The following is a 20,286-nucleotide window of genomic DNA, read 5'->3' as shown; positions in this document are numbered from 1 at the left end:
GTCTGGAATTTGATTTTTGGATGTGGTGCTTGGTCTGGCCCTCAGGTAGAGTCCACCTGTCTGTCTGGGAAAAAGAGTCTCAGCTGAGGCTGAGGTGCTGCTCCCATGGAAGTGTTTGTAAGGGAACCCATCTGCTATACTCATTGCATTTTACATAAAAAAAGGATTAATTATTTCTTCCAGATCAGCACATATGCAAATTCCTCTAAAAAATTCAAAAGAAATTCTGGGCAGAGACAATGGACTTCCTTGACAGTTTCTGATGAGTCTTTAAGTTGATTATAAATGTTCAGAGAAAGTAACAATCTTAGCAGTTAGGAATAAAAAAAAGGTAATTGTTCCATATTGTAGCTTCCTTACCATTTGAGAACAACCCCAAATTTAATTCTGCCATCACAGGAATTTTTGGCTGAGTTACATGTGAGAAACGATTTCCATTTTGAGCATGAAATTTCTTTTAACTGTGATTCCTGATACAACATATGCCATAGAAATGAGGAAAAAAACCCTACAGTTACTGTGAGGGCCTTCTGATCCTTCTGAGGGATATTGTGTGCCTTGGTGTGTCGGTGTTTGAAAGGATTTCATCTCAATGGTTTTGGAAAGGAATGAGTTTTATTTGTACCTGATACCAACAAGGTTTTCTTTTTCAAACAGATTTAATAGTTATCAGAGCACTGCTGTGAATAAGTGATTCGCAATAAAATTAAAAGTTTTGCATGCAACATTTTTTATCTAATTACATCATAAGCTACTAAAATTGAAATATTTATTTTTATTTTAAGAGATATCGTTGTGGAATTTCAAAGCCATATGTAATGACTACATTTATGTACTGAAAAAGTAGCACTAGAAACAGTGTCCCAATTTGAATTATCTCAAGAATATAATGTTCTTGAAAGGCAACAGATATTAAACACCCAGTACATGAGAATAATTGGGAAATTCATTCTTTTGTAACTTCAGTATTTATCCAGCTTTTTGGCTTTCTGAAAATGGATTAGTGTAAAGAATGTCTTTGCAGCTGAACTTCTGGGTGGTGATTTTGGCAGATCAAACCCGATATTAAGAACTTAAAATTGTTTCAACAGCACCTGAATTTTCCTGCAAGGTATAATAAAAGGCAGCAAGCAGGACCCCAACTGTATAAGCAAGAATATAATACTGTATAATTGCTGCTTGACAAGGTCATAATCTGTTTTCTGATTACATGTTAATGGCAGCAAATTAAGATACTTCGAAGAAGATGAAGGCCTAACATGATTATTTTAGTATTGCACATATTTTTGTTTAAAATTCCTCTTTTCTTTCAGGAAGGAGTCTGTTCTCTGAGCTGCTGGAGAACAAGGGCAGCTCAGGCCACCCCAAACCTCGGGAGATCGATGGTGTCAGCAGCTGATGATCTAATTCGGGATTATTTGGGTCAGACTCTTTTATCCCAGGTAGGTGTGACTTGATTGACTCAAAAGAGGTTAGTTCATTCAGTTCAGAGGGGTTATGGAAGGAGGAAAGTCTAACAATTCCTATAAGCAAACATTTTTATTTTGCATGGCATTTTTAGGATATTGCATGGATTGCTGGCAGTCATGCATTTATTATTACATTTGTATTAGTTATGTGCATTTTTAATAAAGCTCGAGATGAAAGCATTTACTCAGAAAAACACTATTACAAATGTTTCCTTTGCAACTTATCTCTTTAGTTTTGCAAAGGCAAATACCCAAACCAGACTGGCACAGTGTGCAATCATTCCTGTGCTCATACCTTAAGCTGACCATAAACAAGACACATGATGATAATATTATTACATATTTTTTATTTATTTTTTAATTACATATCTTAACTTTTCATTGCTTAAGAGACTGAAAAATGTTGTCTACTTGAATTACATAATAACCCATACCTGGATTCCAGTGTCTTGGAGTTTTCCACCATTTCTTGCATAAAGCATTTTTATAACCTCCCCACTCTCGTGTTTACCTCATATTATCAATATACAGACCATGTACAACGTGTCTGGAAATTATTGTAGCACAAAACAAAAGTCATGAAGTCCTGCCTTAACAGGAGCAAGGCTCAGTGTAAATGATGGGGTGCACTGATCAGGGCAGTCTGATTTCTCTTTGCTCGCTCCAAAATTCCTGTTGAGGAAATCACAAGGGATCTGTCCAAGACATGACATCAGGAAAGCAATTTAGGCTGATTTATATCATCGAGTAGGCGACAGATTTCCAGAACTTTATGTTCTGGTTTAACAGATGTGTATGTTCTGTGAGGGGAGGACAATGAGTTTATGGAGAAAAAAGCATTGCCTGGAAAATCAAAAGCCCAGGTGATTCTCCTGCACCTTTGTATTCCATTTTTTTAGACACACAAAGGAGATGAACACGACCCCTCTGACAGAGTTAACCAGAAGTTATGAGCATTAATTTCCTGCCTCCCAGCACTGGTTGCCTGGTAAGCATTTCTTAAGTGATAAAATTTCTATCTTGTTTTCTGCTGTTTAACTTTGTGATCACTCAACATCCCATTAGGGGAGCAGGTTTTGATGAAAGGGAAGATTTCACCTTGGCTTATGAGCTTTTTAATAAAACAGTTGTTACTTTCCTAATTTGTCTCCAGACTGTCTTGAGCTGATGCCTGAAGCACATTGAGGACAAAAGGAGCTGCAGACAGAGGTACAGCTCTGCAAAGCATTTTCTTTGAGTGGGAAGGCAGATTAGGAAGCTCCAGCCCTTGTTCCCTGTGTCCCTTGCTCCCAGCTCCCTACCTACTGCTCTCCACCCCTTCAGTTGTGCTTTCACAGTAATTTTGTGGCTATAAACTGAGCAACTGAGTTAATAATCATCTTTCACCAGGATATTGTGATAAGCCTGGCTGTGCAGCCCCACAGAGTTGTGCCAGCACAACTGAAAAAACCATTGTCACCATAATGCCAAGCTGGTTCAGACTGAAGTGCCACAGAGCAGGGCAGTCCCACCTCTTCCCCTGGCTACCACTTGGGTTTTCCTGACTATTCAGTACCACAGAATGTGTGAGTATGTGCCAAGTAACAACTCCAGCTAAAAGCAGATTTCTCACTGCTATTTTACTGGAGGGATTTTGGCTTTGAAGAAGCTTTGGCTTAAGTTCCATACAGTCTATGCAGCACCCTGTATTTAAGAAGCTCCATCTAAATGATTTCTTTCTTTGGCCTTCTTTTAGATTCCAGGTGTGAATTATTGCTGGATTTAATCTCCTGGAAACCTACATCCTCACTGTATTCAGGGAGCAACCACAGCAAGTGCAGTAAGAGGGCAGGCTTAATCCATGCTCCCTTAGTGTGTGCTTTTCCTGCAGCCAATAATCACCCCCAGCTTAATTAGCTAATGTTGTGTTTGGGGATTCAATATTTATGCGTCAGTGAAGCAATAACATTGCAAACCACTCTATTTGTTGAATGCCCTTTTATAAAAATTGGATGTACCCACATAGATTGTTTCAAACAAAGATAAATTGCACCAGAATGATGCATTTGCAGGTAAAATTGGCTCTGATGCAGATGCTGTATCAAAGAAAAATTCCCTTATTATGAAACTCCAGTATCCATGTCTTTTCTTGGAGGATAAATACTGTAAACATTGCTGAGCCTGTGATGAGGAGTTAATCTGGTTCTATTGGAACTACTCAATAACAGGTTGTACATCTTCTAAGTAAGGAGAATCTCTCCATCAAAGAATTTTGAGTTGGTTTTATTTTTTTTGTGTTGACTAAAGAACCTGGTTTTGTTGTTTTGTTTTGTTTTTTTTTTTCCCAAAAGTCTAAATTTTCCTTTGAAAATTTTAACTTTGCATTATAAAGTTGTGGGACTTTTTTAAACGTGATTTTTCAGGTTTTTTAATGAAATTATGTGAACATTTAATTTTTTTTCTTCTGTCAAGACTGAATGTTTTTCACAGGGAAAATGTTTTTACTCCCCTGTGGTATATCTTTGTATCAACAGAAGTTTTTGTTTAAGGCCAAATTTATCAGACTAAATAGGAGTTTTCACCACTGACTGGGTTATTCATTAACTGAGGTTACCCTGGAGTTGTTCTCATATATGAAAACAAAATTTAGTGCTCAGTGATAAATCTGCTGCCCTTCTATTTGAGGTCTAATCCAGCCAATTCCAACACTCTGAGGACAGACAAGCAGAAGCAGCAGCTTTGTCTGCAGTTGCCTGGGGCAATAACCAGAAGCCCAAACTCTCTCATCCCTTGCCATGCTCCAAGCCAGCCACTTTTTCTCTTGTAGGCCTTTCCCCTTCATGCATCTTTACAGTTTTTGAAGACAACATTGAATAACATTCAAATAATATAATATTCAAAATCTCTTTGTTTCCTCTGATGTTTAAGAAAAAAATTGAATTTCCAGTTATTTCAGCTCAAGGTTATATAATTAATGTTTCAGCTGCAGCACAAAGGAGACAATTGTAAAAAACTGAAATGTGCAGAGAACAGGCCCACAAATATGAGGCTGCCCAGAGTGTTGTGTCCTGGTTTCTAAGCGAGACCTTGTGAGACTTTGTGTGCACAGTTGCATGCACATCCAGACACACAGGGCTTCTCTGTGGGACTGCTTCTCCTGATCTTATCTCCCTGGGATTATAAAAAGATCTCAGGGCAGGAGAAAAATCTCACATTTCATTTCGTGGACTCCATTAGCTCGATGAAGGTGCTCGAGATGCTTTCTGGGTTTGAAATTCCTCGTTAGAGGTTAATTAAAAACTCCTTCAGGAGTTGTCTCTGTGTTTGTCTGTGTCATATTTGTTTGTTTGTATCTGCTACGACCTTTCCAGTGAATTATCACATCGCAAAGGTACAGACATTGTACTCCTGAATTACTTTTTAGGCAGTGGCAGGGTCAGCTGAGGACACTCAGAGCGAGGACTGACCGGGAAATTCGGTGACGTTTGCGTGTCATTCCTTTATGTCCCAACACTCCAAACCTCAGGGTTTGGATGAGGGTTTGGGGGTCTGAACAATCATGCTCAGGACCAGAATCAGGAAGTTTCTCAGGGAGATCAGCCTGGGAATCCTGGGAATGCCCTGAGACCACAGCACAGAGACAAGGACTGGTTTTGCTTCTGTTTTGTTCCATTGTGGGGTTTGTTCATCTGGAAAATAACATAAATAGCAGTGACTTGCTGATCTGGCTCCATGGCCAACAGACTTACTGAGAGTTGTTTGTCAATTATTTTGGGATTCTCTGATGAAAGTTGCTAAAGCAAATAGTTTATTTTATCCTGATTTGTGCATATGGTAATGCAGTCACACAGGCTCCCAGGATCAGAGTTGCTTCTCTTAAGCTGTCCACAAATACTTTACATGACAATGCCATAAAATGAGGGAACTGGATAGTCTGGAGTTAGAACTTGAGCCATCAGTCACAGTCAGGGTGTAATAGAGCTATAAAAATGTGCATTGACACCGAGTGTGATCAAAGTCATATAAACAATATACTCCCAAGCAGCGTATTTACATATGCCACTGTCAGATAGATTGCACTGGCATGTCTAGATTTAATTTCCACATTATTTCTTGGATTTGATCATTAGGTAACACTGGACAACATTATGATTGAAGAGAGTAAATACTGTGCAGGGGAAATGACCAGAACACTTACTCTGTCAATTCTTTTATTCCCAGCAGTGAAACTGCATTATCATTGCCACAAACTAATCCCATTTTGTTCCAGAGTGCAGGATGTCTGTAACAGAGCAATACAAATGAATTAAAATATATTGATTGTATAGAAAATTAAGTGCAAACTATTTAAAACATCTTAAGTGATTAGATGGAAAAAAGTGTTACAGATACGATTGCACAGCTGGCAAACCCAAGTGAGGAGAAAACAATCCCCTGCTCCCAATGAGAGAACCTGGCTCCCAACCTTGGCTTTTCCACTGGGAGCCTCACAAACACTGTTTGTGCTGTGAGGGGACAGGTGTCAGCCCCATCCTAGCATTGCCAATCCTCATTTAGACTTTACATCAAGTCTGCGTGAGCTCTGCTTTGAAATCTCATTTTTCATGTTTATAAGCAAAGACAAACCCCTGTTTATTAGCTCTGGTTCTAGAGGAGCAAAGGTGTTACATAAAGGGTCGCTGATATTTTGGATTACACAACATTTTTAAGGGACATGTGATACGTCACAGACTATTTATATGTACATTTGAAAGTAACTCTTGATTATCTAAAGTCATTTTTACCCTAAACAGATCAACACTGCTGAGAACGTACAGAAAAACAATTCTGCGATGGCATAAAATAAAACTGCCCTGTTTGTGGGTACACAAAAGGATTCAGGAGTATAATTTTACTCTCTTAGACCAAATGAAGTCCTAAATTGGAAAAGCAGCTCTGTCCAAGGTCGCCTCTGTTGTTTCCAAAAATATCTCGAAACAAATGCAAGAGGGGCACTTTGTTGGGTGTTATCTGGACATATATAGTTTCAATCAAATTCTTCAACAAGTGTCACAGTAAAAGTCCAACATTTGTCTGACACTGCCAAGTCACCAGCAAGTGAATCCCCTCAAAGGCTGAAAATAAATTTGATACCAGAATGAAGAAAAAGGTTGAAAATAAATTTAATAATGGAATTAAGAATCATGGGATGTTTTCTTTAAAGCCACGGTAATTTGGGATGGAATTGTAAACACCTTTTAGATATTTCATAAAAGGATTGTCTAATTCTTTCCACAGCACAGGGTGAAGTGTTACAAGGTTGTGCTAGTGATCCCAGGAAAATATTTATAGTGCTTTTTCCAGTATATGAGTTCCTTCTTTCCCTCTCAGCGTGTTTTACAATCAACCTTCGCTGCAATTAAACCAACAAGCAGAAAAGAACCTTCCTGGGACAAGATTTTAAATGGATGCATTTCCCATACAAATGATTGTAGAATACAGAGTACAAGTGATTGAAGTAGAGATAGTAAATAAAAACCACAAAAGGAACAGCACAACAGTAAGAGCCCACTCGGAGTGAGCCACGCTCCATCTCGGTGTTAAAATCCAGATTGCTCTCTAGTTCTGAGCTGTGGGAGATGTTTTCTGAAGGAGATTTAATGTCAGGATGATGCTGTCCCTGCCCATGAAATAATAAAAGCCCAATTTTCCTCACTACCCTGGGAACATCCCCTGGATCTCTCCTGCTCCCTGGCTTGTGCAGCACCTGAGCAGAGCCCACGTGGAGGAGAGAAAGCGTTTGGGACAGGAGATGTAACGTGGATGTAAAATATTAGTGGAACAGGTTGTCTGTGGGTGACTTTCAGTGTTCTCATAGCTCTGTTTGCTTTTTAACGTGCTATAAAAACACTTCAGGCTTTAAGCACAAAATGAGGGAGATGGGGACAATGTTTTATAAATACTTTAAAAACCTCCACGTTTCTAATGCTGCAGTTCCCAGAATTCTGGTTTAGAGCACTGCATCATTTTAATAGCAGTTGGTAAGCAAAATGTATAATTTTAATGTGGTTTTTTTAAATTTTAAATTTACCCATTTTTTAGAACCCCAAATTAATCAGCCCTTTTTGTTTTTTTAGTGGTAATTCTTTTTTAGTGGTAATTCTTCACTAATGGCTCTAAGATTTCTGTGATAATTGCAAAGAAAGGTCTAAACACCAGTTTACTCATCAGAAAATGCTGCAATAGTGTAAAGCAAGTAAACTGCTGAATTATTCTTATTTTATAACCTTAGAGTTTCAACTGCTATTTAAAAAACTGTAATCCAGTTTAAAAACCCCAAACATTAAACTCCTACAAATTTTAATTGCATAAAATCTTAATGGATTTTATTTTTTGGCTTTTTTTTCAGTATGAACTAGTTGTAAAATTTATAAAGAAATTGGGAGATTAATTCCTTCATTATTTCCCTCACCTGCTGATTATTTGTATGTGATGTATGTCTTTATGGTTTTGTTGTTGTTGCTTCCTAAGTGCAAAGCATATTTTCTATTGCATTTCAGGAAAAATAAGTAGAGAGAGAGAAAGAAATTCATCTTTGAAAACTGGTAAGATCCCATTTTCCATATTTCTATCAACTGCATTTTTCCTGGTATTAGCAAAAAGTGCAGGATTTGGCTTTATCCTGTTTCAAGAATAGACCTAATTAAGTGCTTATTGTATAAAGGAGTGGGTTTAGAACTTGCAATAAAATTTAGAAGCTTAAAATGACATGTTATTGTGTAATAAGAGACTGAACTGAAGCAGGAAAATAGACATTGGCTGGAGAAGATCCATTTGCAGAAAAAGAACTCCAGTTCCTGGCATTCAGCAAATGCTGCTTGTTGGTATCTTAATTAGCAAAACCATATTTTTTAATAACTTTACAGAATGGAAGTGCAAAAAAGAAAAGGTAAAAAATGCACTTTTTTATAACAAATTTAAATAATGCCTTTAAATACAAGGTACAGAATGCAGTTTTATTCTAATGATAAACACTATTAATTCTTCAGCACTGGATTTGTGCAACAGCCTCTCATGGCTGTCTACTAAAAATCGAACTATATTGCTCAGGACTTGTTATTTGAATTGTTTGTGCTGGGAAAAACCTCCACAAACACTTAATTTATAAATCAGTTATAAACCAGAATGTGTCTAGTGAAACGTTGATTTGTGCTGGGGAGAAATCGTTATTTTAGATAATTACCATGATTTTTATTCTCTGTGTGCTATAAATCAGGTGCTGGCCCTTTAATTCCTGCTTGTTCTGTCAGGATGAAGAACACGGAGCTAAATCCAGCAGACCTTATTTTGGCAAAACTCCCACTGAAGTCGGAGAGGGTTTTGTCAAAGTAAGGCTGGTGTGGTTTGTCTCACAGTTCCTGAGGATTATTTGGAACATGTTTGCTCCCTCTCCAAACCCCCAGAGCTCCTCACCCGGGGTGACATCACCAGGGAGCAGCCTGGAAACTGGAATCATGAAAATCAATGTCATGCAATTGTGGAAAAATACCCTTTTCACCCACTGACCTTGGGATAACACGGATTGCCTCAAGAGTTTGGAGGCTGCCACTGTGAAACTACTGCTACAGAAACAGACACTGGGAATTTGGAGAACCCGTTTTAAATTCATGCTGAGAATTTAAAGGACTCTTGAAACAAGCTGGAAATAGGTCAAATACTGATTGTGAGAGAACAACTACCCACATGGGTGTTGCCCAGACAGGTGGGACCTTGTGATAAAGCTGTTGATTTGTGCAATGCTTCCTCACTGGAACACCAGCACGTCCATGGGAATGTCGACCCTGTTTCCATTCCAGGTTGCACAAGAGAGAGGCAGGTGAAGAGTTAATTGTGTTCCCTTGGCAGGAACCTACGGCTGGGAGTGATAACACCAGGAACACACAGGCTTGATTTTTTGAACTCTGAGCAAATGCAGGGCCAGAGAGAGAACCCAGATCCACCAAGGACCAGCGTCTCCTCATCCCCAGGCAAGGTGACAGAATAACAGTGTCCCAGAATCACAGAATATTCTGAGTTGGAAGGGCCCACAAGGATCACCGAGTCCAACTCTTCAGTGAATGTGTCCCTGCCTTTCTCCCAAAGGGACACACCTTCCAGGTGACAGCGCTCCACCCTCCACGTCTTTCAGTCAATCACCACCTGCCTCCATGTGGGAGCTGACTCCAGGCTGGCCAAGCACTGCCAGAGAGCTGATTTAGGAACTGGACTGGCACTGCCAAATGGCTCTGCATCGATGGCTCGCTGGGCACAGCCAGGGAGCTTTCACTGCCGTGCTTCAGGGCCAGGCATGAAACACTGGTCCAAGGAGAAGCAGCTCTGAGCTGCATGTCCATTTTCTGAACCAGCAAGTCACCAGGAGAACAGATTCCGTATTGATTATTGGGTAGTAAAGTGTCCCTGCTCGTTAATCACAATGTCCTCATCATGAGGACATTTCCAGGCACGGAGCTGCTGCTGAACACTTCTGCTGCTCTGTGTTTTGGAACAGTGAACAGCATCACACTGCTCACAGTAGGGAAGTCTTATCAAGAAAGCTCTGGAAACTGGTGCATGTAAACACAATAAATGCAAAAGAAGGGCCTAACTTTTATGATTGTGGGCAACTATATGCATGTGACAACCTGAGCAGTAATATCCATGGGAGTGAAGAGACAGAAACAAGTAATCCTAGATTTGGGTTAGCTAAGGAAGTATAAGAACATTTATTTTAGTTATTGTAGTTCAAATGGAAATAAAATGGTACCACTAATATAACCCAAATGATGTGGTACCCAGATGGTAAATGGCTGCTCCTTTAAGAGGGTGGATGTGGTGTTTTCTCATGCCTGGAACTATTTTATCTCTCAGGTCTATGTGGAACTTGCTGTAGCTCCAAGAACAGCTGAAATCAACATCACTAAATCCCCCAAAGCTGCAGAATATTACAGTAGTCTTATAGCTGGGTTGCTTCCTCCTCCAGTTCTGGGTAAGGACAAGGAGAAGCCTTTGGAAACAAAGTGAGCTGCTGCTCATGTGACTGCTCAGATCACTGTTCCAACCAGCAGAAATTTGGTAAGTGCTGCAGCCCCGAATTTGCCCCACACACTTTTGATTTATTTGGACCTTCCCAAGGGGAAGGCAGGTATTTTGCCATATGGGATGTTTAATTTTATAAACCAGCTAGGCTATTAATAATCAGAAAGTAAAAAAATGAGAAGTTAGCTTTTTGTTGCAAGATAGGAAGATAAAACTGTGAAATTCAAAGATTTCTGAATGCTCCCACCTGTGTGGAAAAGCCAGTGAACAGAATCCATTAAAGCTGCATTTATTAAATGTCCACTTGTATAAAAAGCTAAAAATAGCATTTGAGTTTTTCCAATTTTCTTTTGATAACGGTTATTATGATTTTCTGCTTCATCTCAGAAAGTCATTTTGCTGCTGCTGCTGCAGTGTATAATCTGTGTGCCCTTTCTTGGTGCAGCACAAATGACAGAGTACTAATCAGATCAGAACAACAATCACGTCATCTTTGAGTAACTAGCAATAAACTGTTTTTACAAGGGAGAAAGATGAACTATTCTTAGTTTCTCTGAACAGAAAAACAGAAAATGATTGTACTCAATCTTACTCCACATCATTGCCATGAATTTCCAAGGCATTGCTTTTTCCTGGGTAGCAGGCTAATCCCTGTCATACATCTTTGTGTAAATGGTCCAGTCAAATAGGATTTCTAAGGTTTTGCTAAAAGTTTTGACTTAAAGTCTAAGAAATCCCCTTTCTCCCTGCCCTGTCTAGTGACTCTGAACCAGAGGCTGATTCCTAAGTAACCTAAATGCCCATTTTTGGTGATTATCCCACGTTTTCAGCATGTCTCATATCTACTTGTCTGCATTCTTTTACTGTTGCTGTCAAGCCTTCTGCAAACCCCTCCATTAGAAGTCCAGGAATGGGATTGTCATGACTTTCTCCAGTCAGCAGCCCTGATGAGCCAGGCAGGTGCCATGTGGTGATCCTGGAACAGGGCAGGCAGGTACAAAGCCTGTCCTGGGATCTATGGATCTGACTCCACTCCTTGTGAACCCTTTGGGGGCATCTGAAATAAATGTCATTAAATGAGCCATTCAAACCTCTTTTTCCTGTGGCCCAGCCCCTAACAATTTCCTTCTTTCACCTAAGAAATGTGAAAAAGAAGAATACCAGACAGTCACAATACAGTTTTGCCAGCTTTTATTTTAGTCCTGTTAACAAATGTATTTAATGCAAAGACAAACTAGGAACTCTATAATTACCATACTCTCTCTGGATATAGAAACCAGCAGAAGATCTCACAGTTAGGTATCAAAGAAAGCAAAAATATTTTTTTTATATCCTGAAAAGACATCCTACTTCAGGCAAGAAAAACTATAAAAAACCCCACCAACCTATCTAGAAATCCAGCAAGCCAAAAGAGAGGGAGGAGATGACCCTCTCTGGGTGTGTAATCCCTTTGGAACCACCCTGTGCACACAAAGCAGCTCAAAACATCCTCACAGGGGAAAGATTCAGTCGACCTCTGTTTTTCACATGGGCAACTCAGAAAAAAATAAAATAAAGGAGGTAAATGTGCAAGAAAAATACTTCTGTTAAAAACAACAACAAAAGATAATGGAAAAAAGCTCAGAATCCAAGTGATTGTTCTCCAAAGCGACTCCTGACGCTGCAGCCATGAAGTGTCTCCTGGAAGCACAATCGGCTCAACTGAACCGTGCAAGGAAAGTATGACCAGGAAAGTCTGAGCAGGGCTGCGAGGCCAGGGCTGTGCAGCTCCTGCAGTCACACTGCATGGATAAGGACAATAGGGAAGGAGAGGGCCAAGCCAGGAGGGCCACAATTATACAATATCAAGCCCCAGGCCTCGCAAAAATGTAACCTTAGCGATAGAGAATGAGAGGCAGAGCAATTACGTAAGTTTTCCCTGACCCCGGAGAAGGATTTGTTTCTCTTTGATCTCTCTGCAGATGCCCTTCCCAGCCTCATAAACCATGGATTTAGGAGGAGCTTCACCCCAGTGCAGCTCTTCCAACAGACCTTCCAACCACAGCACGTGGTCACTGAAACAGTGGAGGAGAAGCTTCACAGACGGGTCTGTTGCTCTCTTTGTTTATCCACCAAAACCAAATACTGCACAAAAATTGTAGAACTGATGAAAGCAACAGGATTTAGTAAGAGTTTTCCGTTCAGAAGCCAACACAGCCATTTCATGTAGGTATTGGGAGGAAGAATTCATAACACAAGCCTGTCTTTACCTCCTTCCTGAATGACCTGACCAATGGCTGCTTGATTTTGTTGTTTCTGAAAACATTCTCTTTTACATTCCATTAACTGCTCAAAGTCCTGCCACATTTTCCTTTGCTTCATATTTGGCCCGTGGCTTTCCCGTACAACCTTCTGCTTCTCTCGTAATTTCTGTTAAAAATACAAAAACATTAGATTTCTGGAAGAGTTCTACGCCACAAGAATTGCTCGCACAGCTTGGAATGACAGAGATTTTTATATGCTACTGAGATATTGTTTTGTTCAAGTTGATAACACTCCCTGCAAGTGCTAAATGCATTCACACCTGGGACTCAGATCTTTGTACAGATTGACAACTCTTTCCATGGTTTTTAACTGTCTAAATATTAGTCTTATCTATTTGAGAACTTATGCTAAAAATCTGAGATCATTTCCACACAGAGCTCTTGCAGTATCAAGGTGCAATATGCAATGGATTCCTATCATGATATTATAACATGAAATCAATGTTTTACAATTAAACCCACTCCTGATTATTAATAGTGGCAGCCCAAAGCTGTAAAACCCCCCAAAGTGACTCAGAAAAGGAAATTAGTAAAAGCTATTTGGTGTGACTTGCTAAGCCCAACCTTGTCCATGCTGATCTGAGCTTCAGACAAGATTAAAACTGGACAACTGGTTTTGTCTAAGGCAGATGATCCCCTGGCCTTTAACAACAGTGATAAGGTTGACAGGCTCAGAATTTATTGTCTTCAACAGGTTGCTTTATATACAACAGAAAATCTGAGCTGGCACAGTTCGTTATGCCCGTGTTTCAGTTTCTTATCCAAATGGTTTTCAGGGAATGTGCTGTCACATTGAGCTGTTTGACATCTTTTACAGCAGCTCATGCTATTCCCTGCAGGAAATCAAGCCCTGAGGAGTGAGCAGGATCCCTTTCCAGGGTATTAGTTACCAATGCCAGCAGTGATGGAATTTTCTTTGTAGGCTGCAATATGCTTTTTATAAAAGACTGACCACAGCCGTTGGGAATAAACCCCACAAAAATATGAACTGTCCAATTTTTGTACGAGGTAAAAGCCTCATTCTCACCTTCCCAAGGTTTTCTTGTTCAAGGATCATCCGTGTATACTGTTCTCTAAAGGAAATATAAAATGATTTTATCATGATTTGGTTCTACGTAACAGGACAGAATAATGATGCAAACATGGAAAAGGATGGAAGTACTGGGAGGTTCATAGCAGGAAGAAACCTTTTTGTTATTGGACAACATATCCCTTGACATCAAGGATCAGGTCTCCTTGTCTCAGCTGTGCAGTTGGGAAAAGTGACACTGGATAAGATCTCTTACATTTTTGAAGCAGACATGATTACTCCTCCTTCCAGCTTGAAGGCAACAGTGAGATCCTCCAGATAAGATGTACCTGATCCCCTGTCATAATGCATTTATCCTGGTGATATCCTGAGGTGAACCATGGCGAGCGTCAGAGTTCACAGATCCACAGCCCTTAATTGCTGGGAATGCAGCGTTGGAATGAGTGGGAAAGTACAGGAATGAAGGGGAATAGTATTTCAGCCCAGGTCTGACAGCCCCAGGGGCTACAATGGGACTACTGTGCATTCCTCCCTCAGAAAACAGCCCTCACATTTCGAGGCCTAAATATAGGCCAAGCAGCGTAACCGGTGACATTCATTACTAAAAGTCTTGGCTGTGCACCTTGGTCTGTAACAAGTGGCTGATCACTCTGACATACCCAAACCTGACACACGAACCCTGACAATTGAACATGCAAAGCACAACAGCCCCGTTCAGAAACAGCACTAGGACTTACTTCAAATTTTTTTTGCAATGTGACAATAGAAAAAAACTATTCACTGAGTCACTTGAAAAAAAATCAATTATATTTTGTGTGTAATTATTACATTTATGTGTGAGGGTGTGCTAGTGGAATTCAAAATAACCCAGCTCATCTAAAGGACTTTCCAGATTGCTCAGGGTAGAAGACCTTTGTGTAGAGAAATCCTAATTTCCAGAAAGCAATGCCAGCTGTGGTGGTGCCAGAGTGTGAAGGTTTGCTGGAACATGGTGAGCAGCCGGGTGAACTCCTGGCATCGCGTTCCTTTATTCCTTCCCTTTCTACCAAGTACTCCAGGATTCTGACTGGAACACTTGGTCCTGCCTGCCACAGGAATGAAGCTGGATCACTTTATGATCTCTTGCTCTTGTACAATTCCAGCCAGGACGAATCAGAGCCATCCCAAGGCTGCTCCAGGTGCTCTGCTGTCCCGCTGATCCCCAGGAATTTCATCAACCCAGAGGTGAGGCTGAAGCTGCTTGTTTGCCCTGGCACACAGCACATGTTCTAACACATTTGGCCTCAAGAATACCCTTTTTTTAAAAGTAGAGTTTTCAAAGTAATCAGAAGATTTTATGTCTTTTCTAGTAAGTTTTTCTTTACTATTTATAATGATGGCTGGAAAGAATGTAACTTAATAACTTTGTTAAAAACCCCACGACTTTCTATTTTTAGAGAAGAAAATTAACTTTTCACATTCCTAAGAAGTGACTCCACAGAACAGAGTTTATATTCAATAAAGAGGGTCTGAATTAAGACATTTTTTGTTCAATACGTTGCTAGGAAAGTGCTGGTCTATTTATGCTTCATTTTTACTCCGTTTACATTCCAGTGCCTGCTGAAAAATACATTCAGGTTCTAAAGGGATGTCTAGAGACAAATGTTACCGTCTCATTTTATATTTTGCAAGGATCTCTCTATTGAACTTTACTGTAATTCATTTAAAAGAGACGGGTCTGTGACCTCTTAAAAAGGTCAGAACTGTGTCTAGTCCCTGTGGGAGGATAATTTCCACAGCCGGGAAGTGAAACGGGGACAGTGGAGAGGGGTAACACTGTGTTCACATTCCCCTCACCATACCTGGAATTACAGAGCTGGGCTCATGCTCCATTCCAGCAGCAGGCTCTGATGGCTGGTCCATGTGAACACTCACATCCTGGATGTTCATTTCCCAAGTGTTTTTTGCTCAGCATTTGAGAACGAACCCAGCACCCCCTTCCCCACAGCCGCAGAAGGGCCGTGCCTTATGTCTGACCCCGCTGCCTCAGCTGCTCCTCATCCTCATAAATACTCACATCATCACTAAGGGTTTCCTCTTTTCATCCTTCTGTTTAATTTTGCTGTTTCCTTGTCCTTCATTAGACAAATCCTTTATTTCCTATAACCTTCCATTATTTTGTGAGATGGGATAACATTCTCTCTCCTTGTCCTTCTCTTCTCCCACCCTAACATTTGTACTGTCGATTCTTTTCTTCCTCTTATTTTATGACCCAGTGTTTGAGCATTCTCATGCCTCAGATCCTTGCAGAAGGTCTCTCTGATAGGTATTAATCCAGTCCTTCACTTCCTGGTGGTCTCTGCCTCATGTTCTAGAACATGGAGATGCAGCTCCACTGGCACCAGTGCAAGGGGCTTCAGGACAACCTGTGGTTCAGGAAGGATCTGATGCAGGAAGACAACCTCATCTCTCAGTGTCTCCCGAGGGAACCCCTGGAGTTTTCTCACTGTTTGATATATCTCTATCCCTGTCAAGGGCCCCATTCCAGAGCCTGTAAAATTTTACTGGTCCACTACTGCCTTTTTCACTCCATGAGTGAAGACATTGCTTCTGATGACACCGAATGACATTTGATTCCGTACACTGACAGATAAAACAGTTCTTCCCTCGTTGCTTCCACTGCAAGAGAAAGGTCCAGAAATGACTCTTGAAAGGTAAAAGCCCTAAGAGGACAGATATCTTGGGAAGGCAATTTATTCTTCCCTCTCCTTTGGGAAGTGCCAGATAACTCCTGGTTCTCTTTTCCTGTTGTGATGTCAGAATGCTGGATAGCCCAAAGCTTTCAAACGGAATGTAGAATCATTATTAATTATCTAATTAAGCAGTTCCACCTTTGCTTTGCCACTTGGTCATGTTTTTAACTTATTTTGTGCATGGGACAATTTTGTGCAGCACTTTGGCACTTTGTACAGGAGCCTGTAGGAGAGGCACAGCTCTGACACAACAGACACAGATCCCGAACAACAATCTCTCCTGTCACTGAAACACAAATGCAGAGAGATGCAAGAGGCCTCACATCAAGGAATTATGTTGCTGTGGCTTTTTAAAGTCCAAGCAATCAATCAATACCAGTTTCAGCTTCATTATTTTGCTGGCAGTAAGGATCTATGATTTTTTTTTTTTCTGGAAAAAAGAAATTCTATTTCCTGCGAAATTCTGAAATGTTGAAAAACTAATTATGAAGAATAAACCTCAGGGATTTTGACACTTTTACAAATGAATGCTATAAATGTTTTGGATTTTCCTGATGCTTAATTCTGACAGGGCTGAACCAGCTTGTTGACTTGTTGCCTGAGTTTCATTTCAACTTTTATGTTGTATTAGAAGACTGAACATACACAAATTTTAAACAGGATACTTTTACAAAAATATTTAGTAAAGTGTAAAAAAATCTCTATGACATGGTAATATTTAGACTTCTTAGCACAGATAATTAATCCAAAATATCTCATTCTCAGAAAACATTTCCATCTTTGGCAGGACTAAAACTACACCAAAAATAATCAGCAACTCAATTTATAGTATTTCCTGCTTCTCTCCCTGCCAGACAAAGGTGAGGGGTCCTGAAAAGAATCACAGGGTGAAGCAAATGGCTTTATGCTGGAGTAAATGAAACTGAGGGTAACCATGGAGGTTCATGGGATGGTGCAATTAAACCTCTCTCTGAGGCTGAGAATCTCCAGTGGGAAGGGAAAACCTTCTGGAATGTCTGAGAGAACTTGTAGGTTTACAGCAGTATAGACTGGAATCCGAGCTGCTTATTTTTAGATTATTATAGTGCTTCTAAATTTATCAGGTGAACTCCTCCAGTTCAAATGCCAGTGAGAATATTCCTGACTTCAGCCTCAGTTTATGGACATCCTTCATCCCACAGAGGGAACACACTGATGGACTCACCGGATCGCCTTCCGTCGCTCCTGTGGGTCTGGGGACACATAGGCCTTCATTTCCTCCTTAGCCCGCTGCAGCTGGACCTCCAGGGTCTATAAAAATACATAATTTAAATATCTCTCTATATAAATATTGCAATCTTATTCCAGAATGAATAATTTGGCCCCTCCTGTGACCCTACCCTTTTCATGCAGTGGATGTAGCGGTAGCTGCTCTCTTCCTGGGCACACACCTCCAGAAGCCCTTTCACTTCCTGTGGGAGAATAAGGACATGGTGACTGAAAGCCCCCAGGAGATGCCCTGTGTCGCCATATAAACCGTGAGAGTTTATAAGAATAATCCTGAATTAATAATTTCTCAGATGTTCATCTAATTTGGGCTTTTCAGAAGTCTCTTTTAAAGTGAAATACAGCTGATTGGATTTAGATTTGCAGTTTCAGTCATAGTCAGAGATGAGAAATGACTGTTAATGGGTGATTATTAATGACTGACTTCCAAACACTTCACAAGTGCTGCCAAGAGTCTTGTTCCTCAGCACATCTGAAGTGCCAAATACAGCTGTGAACAAGCATTTCCTGGAACACATCTGCAAAAGGGATGTTAGAAGGTACAGACATGCTAATGGGATGTTAATGAGCAATCAATAATTATGTGGAGCAGTATGGAGAAAGTGGGTTACTCCCATCTCTACATGGTCCATTCCAAAAAAACCCCAATAATCCAAATCCTGTTCTCCAGGTCACACTGCAGTTGTCGACTCCCGAGCTCTGTCACTGTGTGATTTTCACACCATCAGCTGTAAAACTGAATTCTACTCATGTCCAGCTCAATCAGTGGATGTGACTGTCATCATGTGTCAGAAAATTACTAAGAGTTGTCTGCCAAGAAAAAAAGCCTTGATTGCTGTTATAAGACAGTTCTTGCAGAACTGTCTGACTTCATACCAGGTCCATCTGTGGATTCTTTTACCATACAAAAGTACTTTTAGTGCAGGAAAATAACTATGTATACGTCCACCCACACTTTAAATGTACTCCCTTTTTATCTTGAAGTATATTCCTTTGTGGGCAAGGCCTTGAAAAGCCAAGCCCAGTCAAAATTCACAGGAGGTGATCAAGTGAGATAAAGCAGATCCACATAAACATGTTGATACTGTGCCCACCTTTGAGGACTGGGCTGTTTTAAGAACCTCCTTCAGGCAATGCACAAATTACAGACACACAAGCTCTTAGCTAAACCTGTATGGGGTTTTTTTAAAAATCCTGTTTATATACAGGAATACAAGACAGTCCCATTTAATGAAGTCTCCTTGCCATCAATGTCAGTCATTAATTATCCCTGGGATTGGTTCCTAATGTAAAGAATCTGCTAAATGCATAGAAAGATTTGTCTTGATAAATTAATCCTTATTTTGTAGTCAAATTCTTCCCTAACAGATACTATCTAGAGCAGCAGGAATTCTGGCAGATGCCCGTCCTTGCTCATCAAAGCTGGATGAGGTACCCCCCAGTCCATCTGCTGTGTGTGACTGTAGCCACTCCACAGCAGCTTCAGGCAGGATTTGCAAAGCTGGGGATCACCACTGACTCATTCCCACCTGAAGTGGATTCGTACTTCCCATATCCTGAGGGAAAGCAGGGGAAATATTGTACCACAGGGACAAACACTCTGCATTTCTCCGTGTGCACGACCAAGCCCCACCTCACCTGTTCCAGGGCCGAGCGATTGCTCTCCAGCCCGGCCGCACAACTGTCGTACTGGATTTTCTTTTCATCACATTCTTGAGTTAATTCCTGAGGTGAAAAGGGCAAAAGGGCACATAAATGAAATGTTCCTTTGACTGACACGTGACACTCAGGCCAAAGAGACACTCAGGGAATCTCCTCTGTCCAGCCCCATCCCCGGCTTTACCGTGGCTGGGTAACAGGGCCGTGCTTGCAAGAAGAAAGGACAAGTAACCATAAAAGTAGACATTGAGACAGGATAAATTTACTTGCTCCCTATGAAAAACCAGATTTCTAGTTATGCACATCCAACTCCTCCTAGATTTCATTTGCTGACACTTTGAATGGAAACATTAAAAGTTTTTCTGATAATTTTGTTGATAGATAAATGCATCACCCTATTTCCTTCCATGGCAATGAGCCAAGTTATGGCAGCTGTAGACCCAAAAGACTTGTTTTTTCATCTCTCTGTAAAATTTTGAAAACAAATGGATAAATTTGTCAGTCCCACAGACTAACACAGGACTTAGATTAATGTATTCAACTACTTCAATGAGATGTTATCTGCAAACCATTCAGAAAGGAGAGCACTAGTTGGGACCATTAATGCTGAGATGCAGAAATAGCTTTGGAACCAACCCAAAACTAACTTTGCTTTGGGTTTGAACCACGATTTCTTATATTTTCCCTGGTGTAGTAATTTTTTTTAATTGCTATAAATGACTAAATTCTGTGCCTGCACTGTCAGCTTTTACAAACTCCAACCTTTAGCACGTTGCCTGTTGCAAACACTGTTG

General features: G+C 40.4%; 1 protein-coding gene and 1 long non-coding RNA gene across 10 annotated transcripts in view; one reads left to right on the top strand and one right to left on the bottom strand.

The window, feature by feature from the left end:
- Positions 1-20,286, bottom strand: part of IFT81 (intraflagellar transport 81) — a 66,285-nt gene that overhangs the window by 15,227 nt on the left and 30,772 nt on the right. For 3 of the 9 annotated variants that reach the window (XM_039380300.1, XM_039380299.1, XM_039380301.1), the window contains 4 exons: positions 19,472-19,558; positions 17,947-18,018; positions 17,772-17,857; positions 5,647-5,730 (listed from right to left, as the gene is read on the bottom strand). In XM_039380300.1, coding sequence (XP_039236234.1) covers positions 5,647-5,730; positions 17,772-17,857; positions 17,947-18,018; positions 19,472-19,558 — 329 coding nt within the window. Of the gene's footprint in view, positions 1-1,941; positions 2,165-5,118; positions 5,138-5,646; positions 5,731-11,676; positions 12,912-13,832; positions 13,879-13,900; positions 16,494-17,771; positions 17,858-17,946; positions 18,019-19,471; positions 19,559-20,286 lie in introns of those variants that run through there. The other 6 variants (XM_027739786.2, XM_039380302.1, XM_039380303.1 and 3 more) reach the window with 6 other exon arrangements.
- Positions 1,319-2,679, top strand: LOC120323075. The gene is made up of 3 exons (XR_005563186.1): positions 1,319-1,442; positions 2,369-2,457; positions 2,623-2,679. It is a non-coding gene; the product is annotated as an uncharacterized LOC120323075 (long non-coding RNA).

Source organism: Pipra filicauda, unplaced genomic scaffold (assembly GCF_003945595.2).
Source record: "Pipra filicauda isolate LSUMZ 115617 unplaced genomic scaffold, ASM394559v2 scaffold192_size1418226_pilon, whole genome shotgun sequence".
Taxonomy (NCBI): Eukaryota; Metazoa; Chordata; class Aves; order Passeriformes; family Pipridae; genus Pipra; species Pipra filicauda.
The sequence above is the reverse complement of the archived record's forward strand: the minus strand, read 5'-3'. Positions and strand labels throughout refer to the sequence as shown.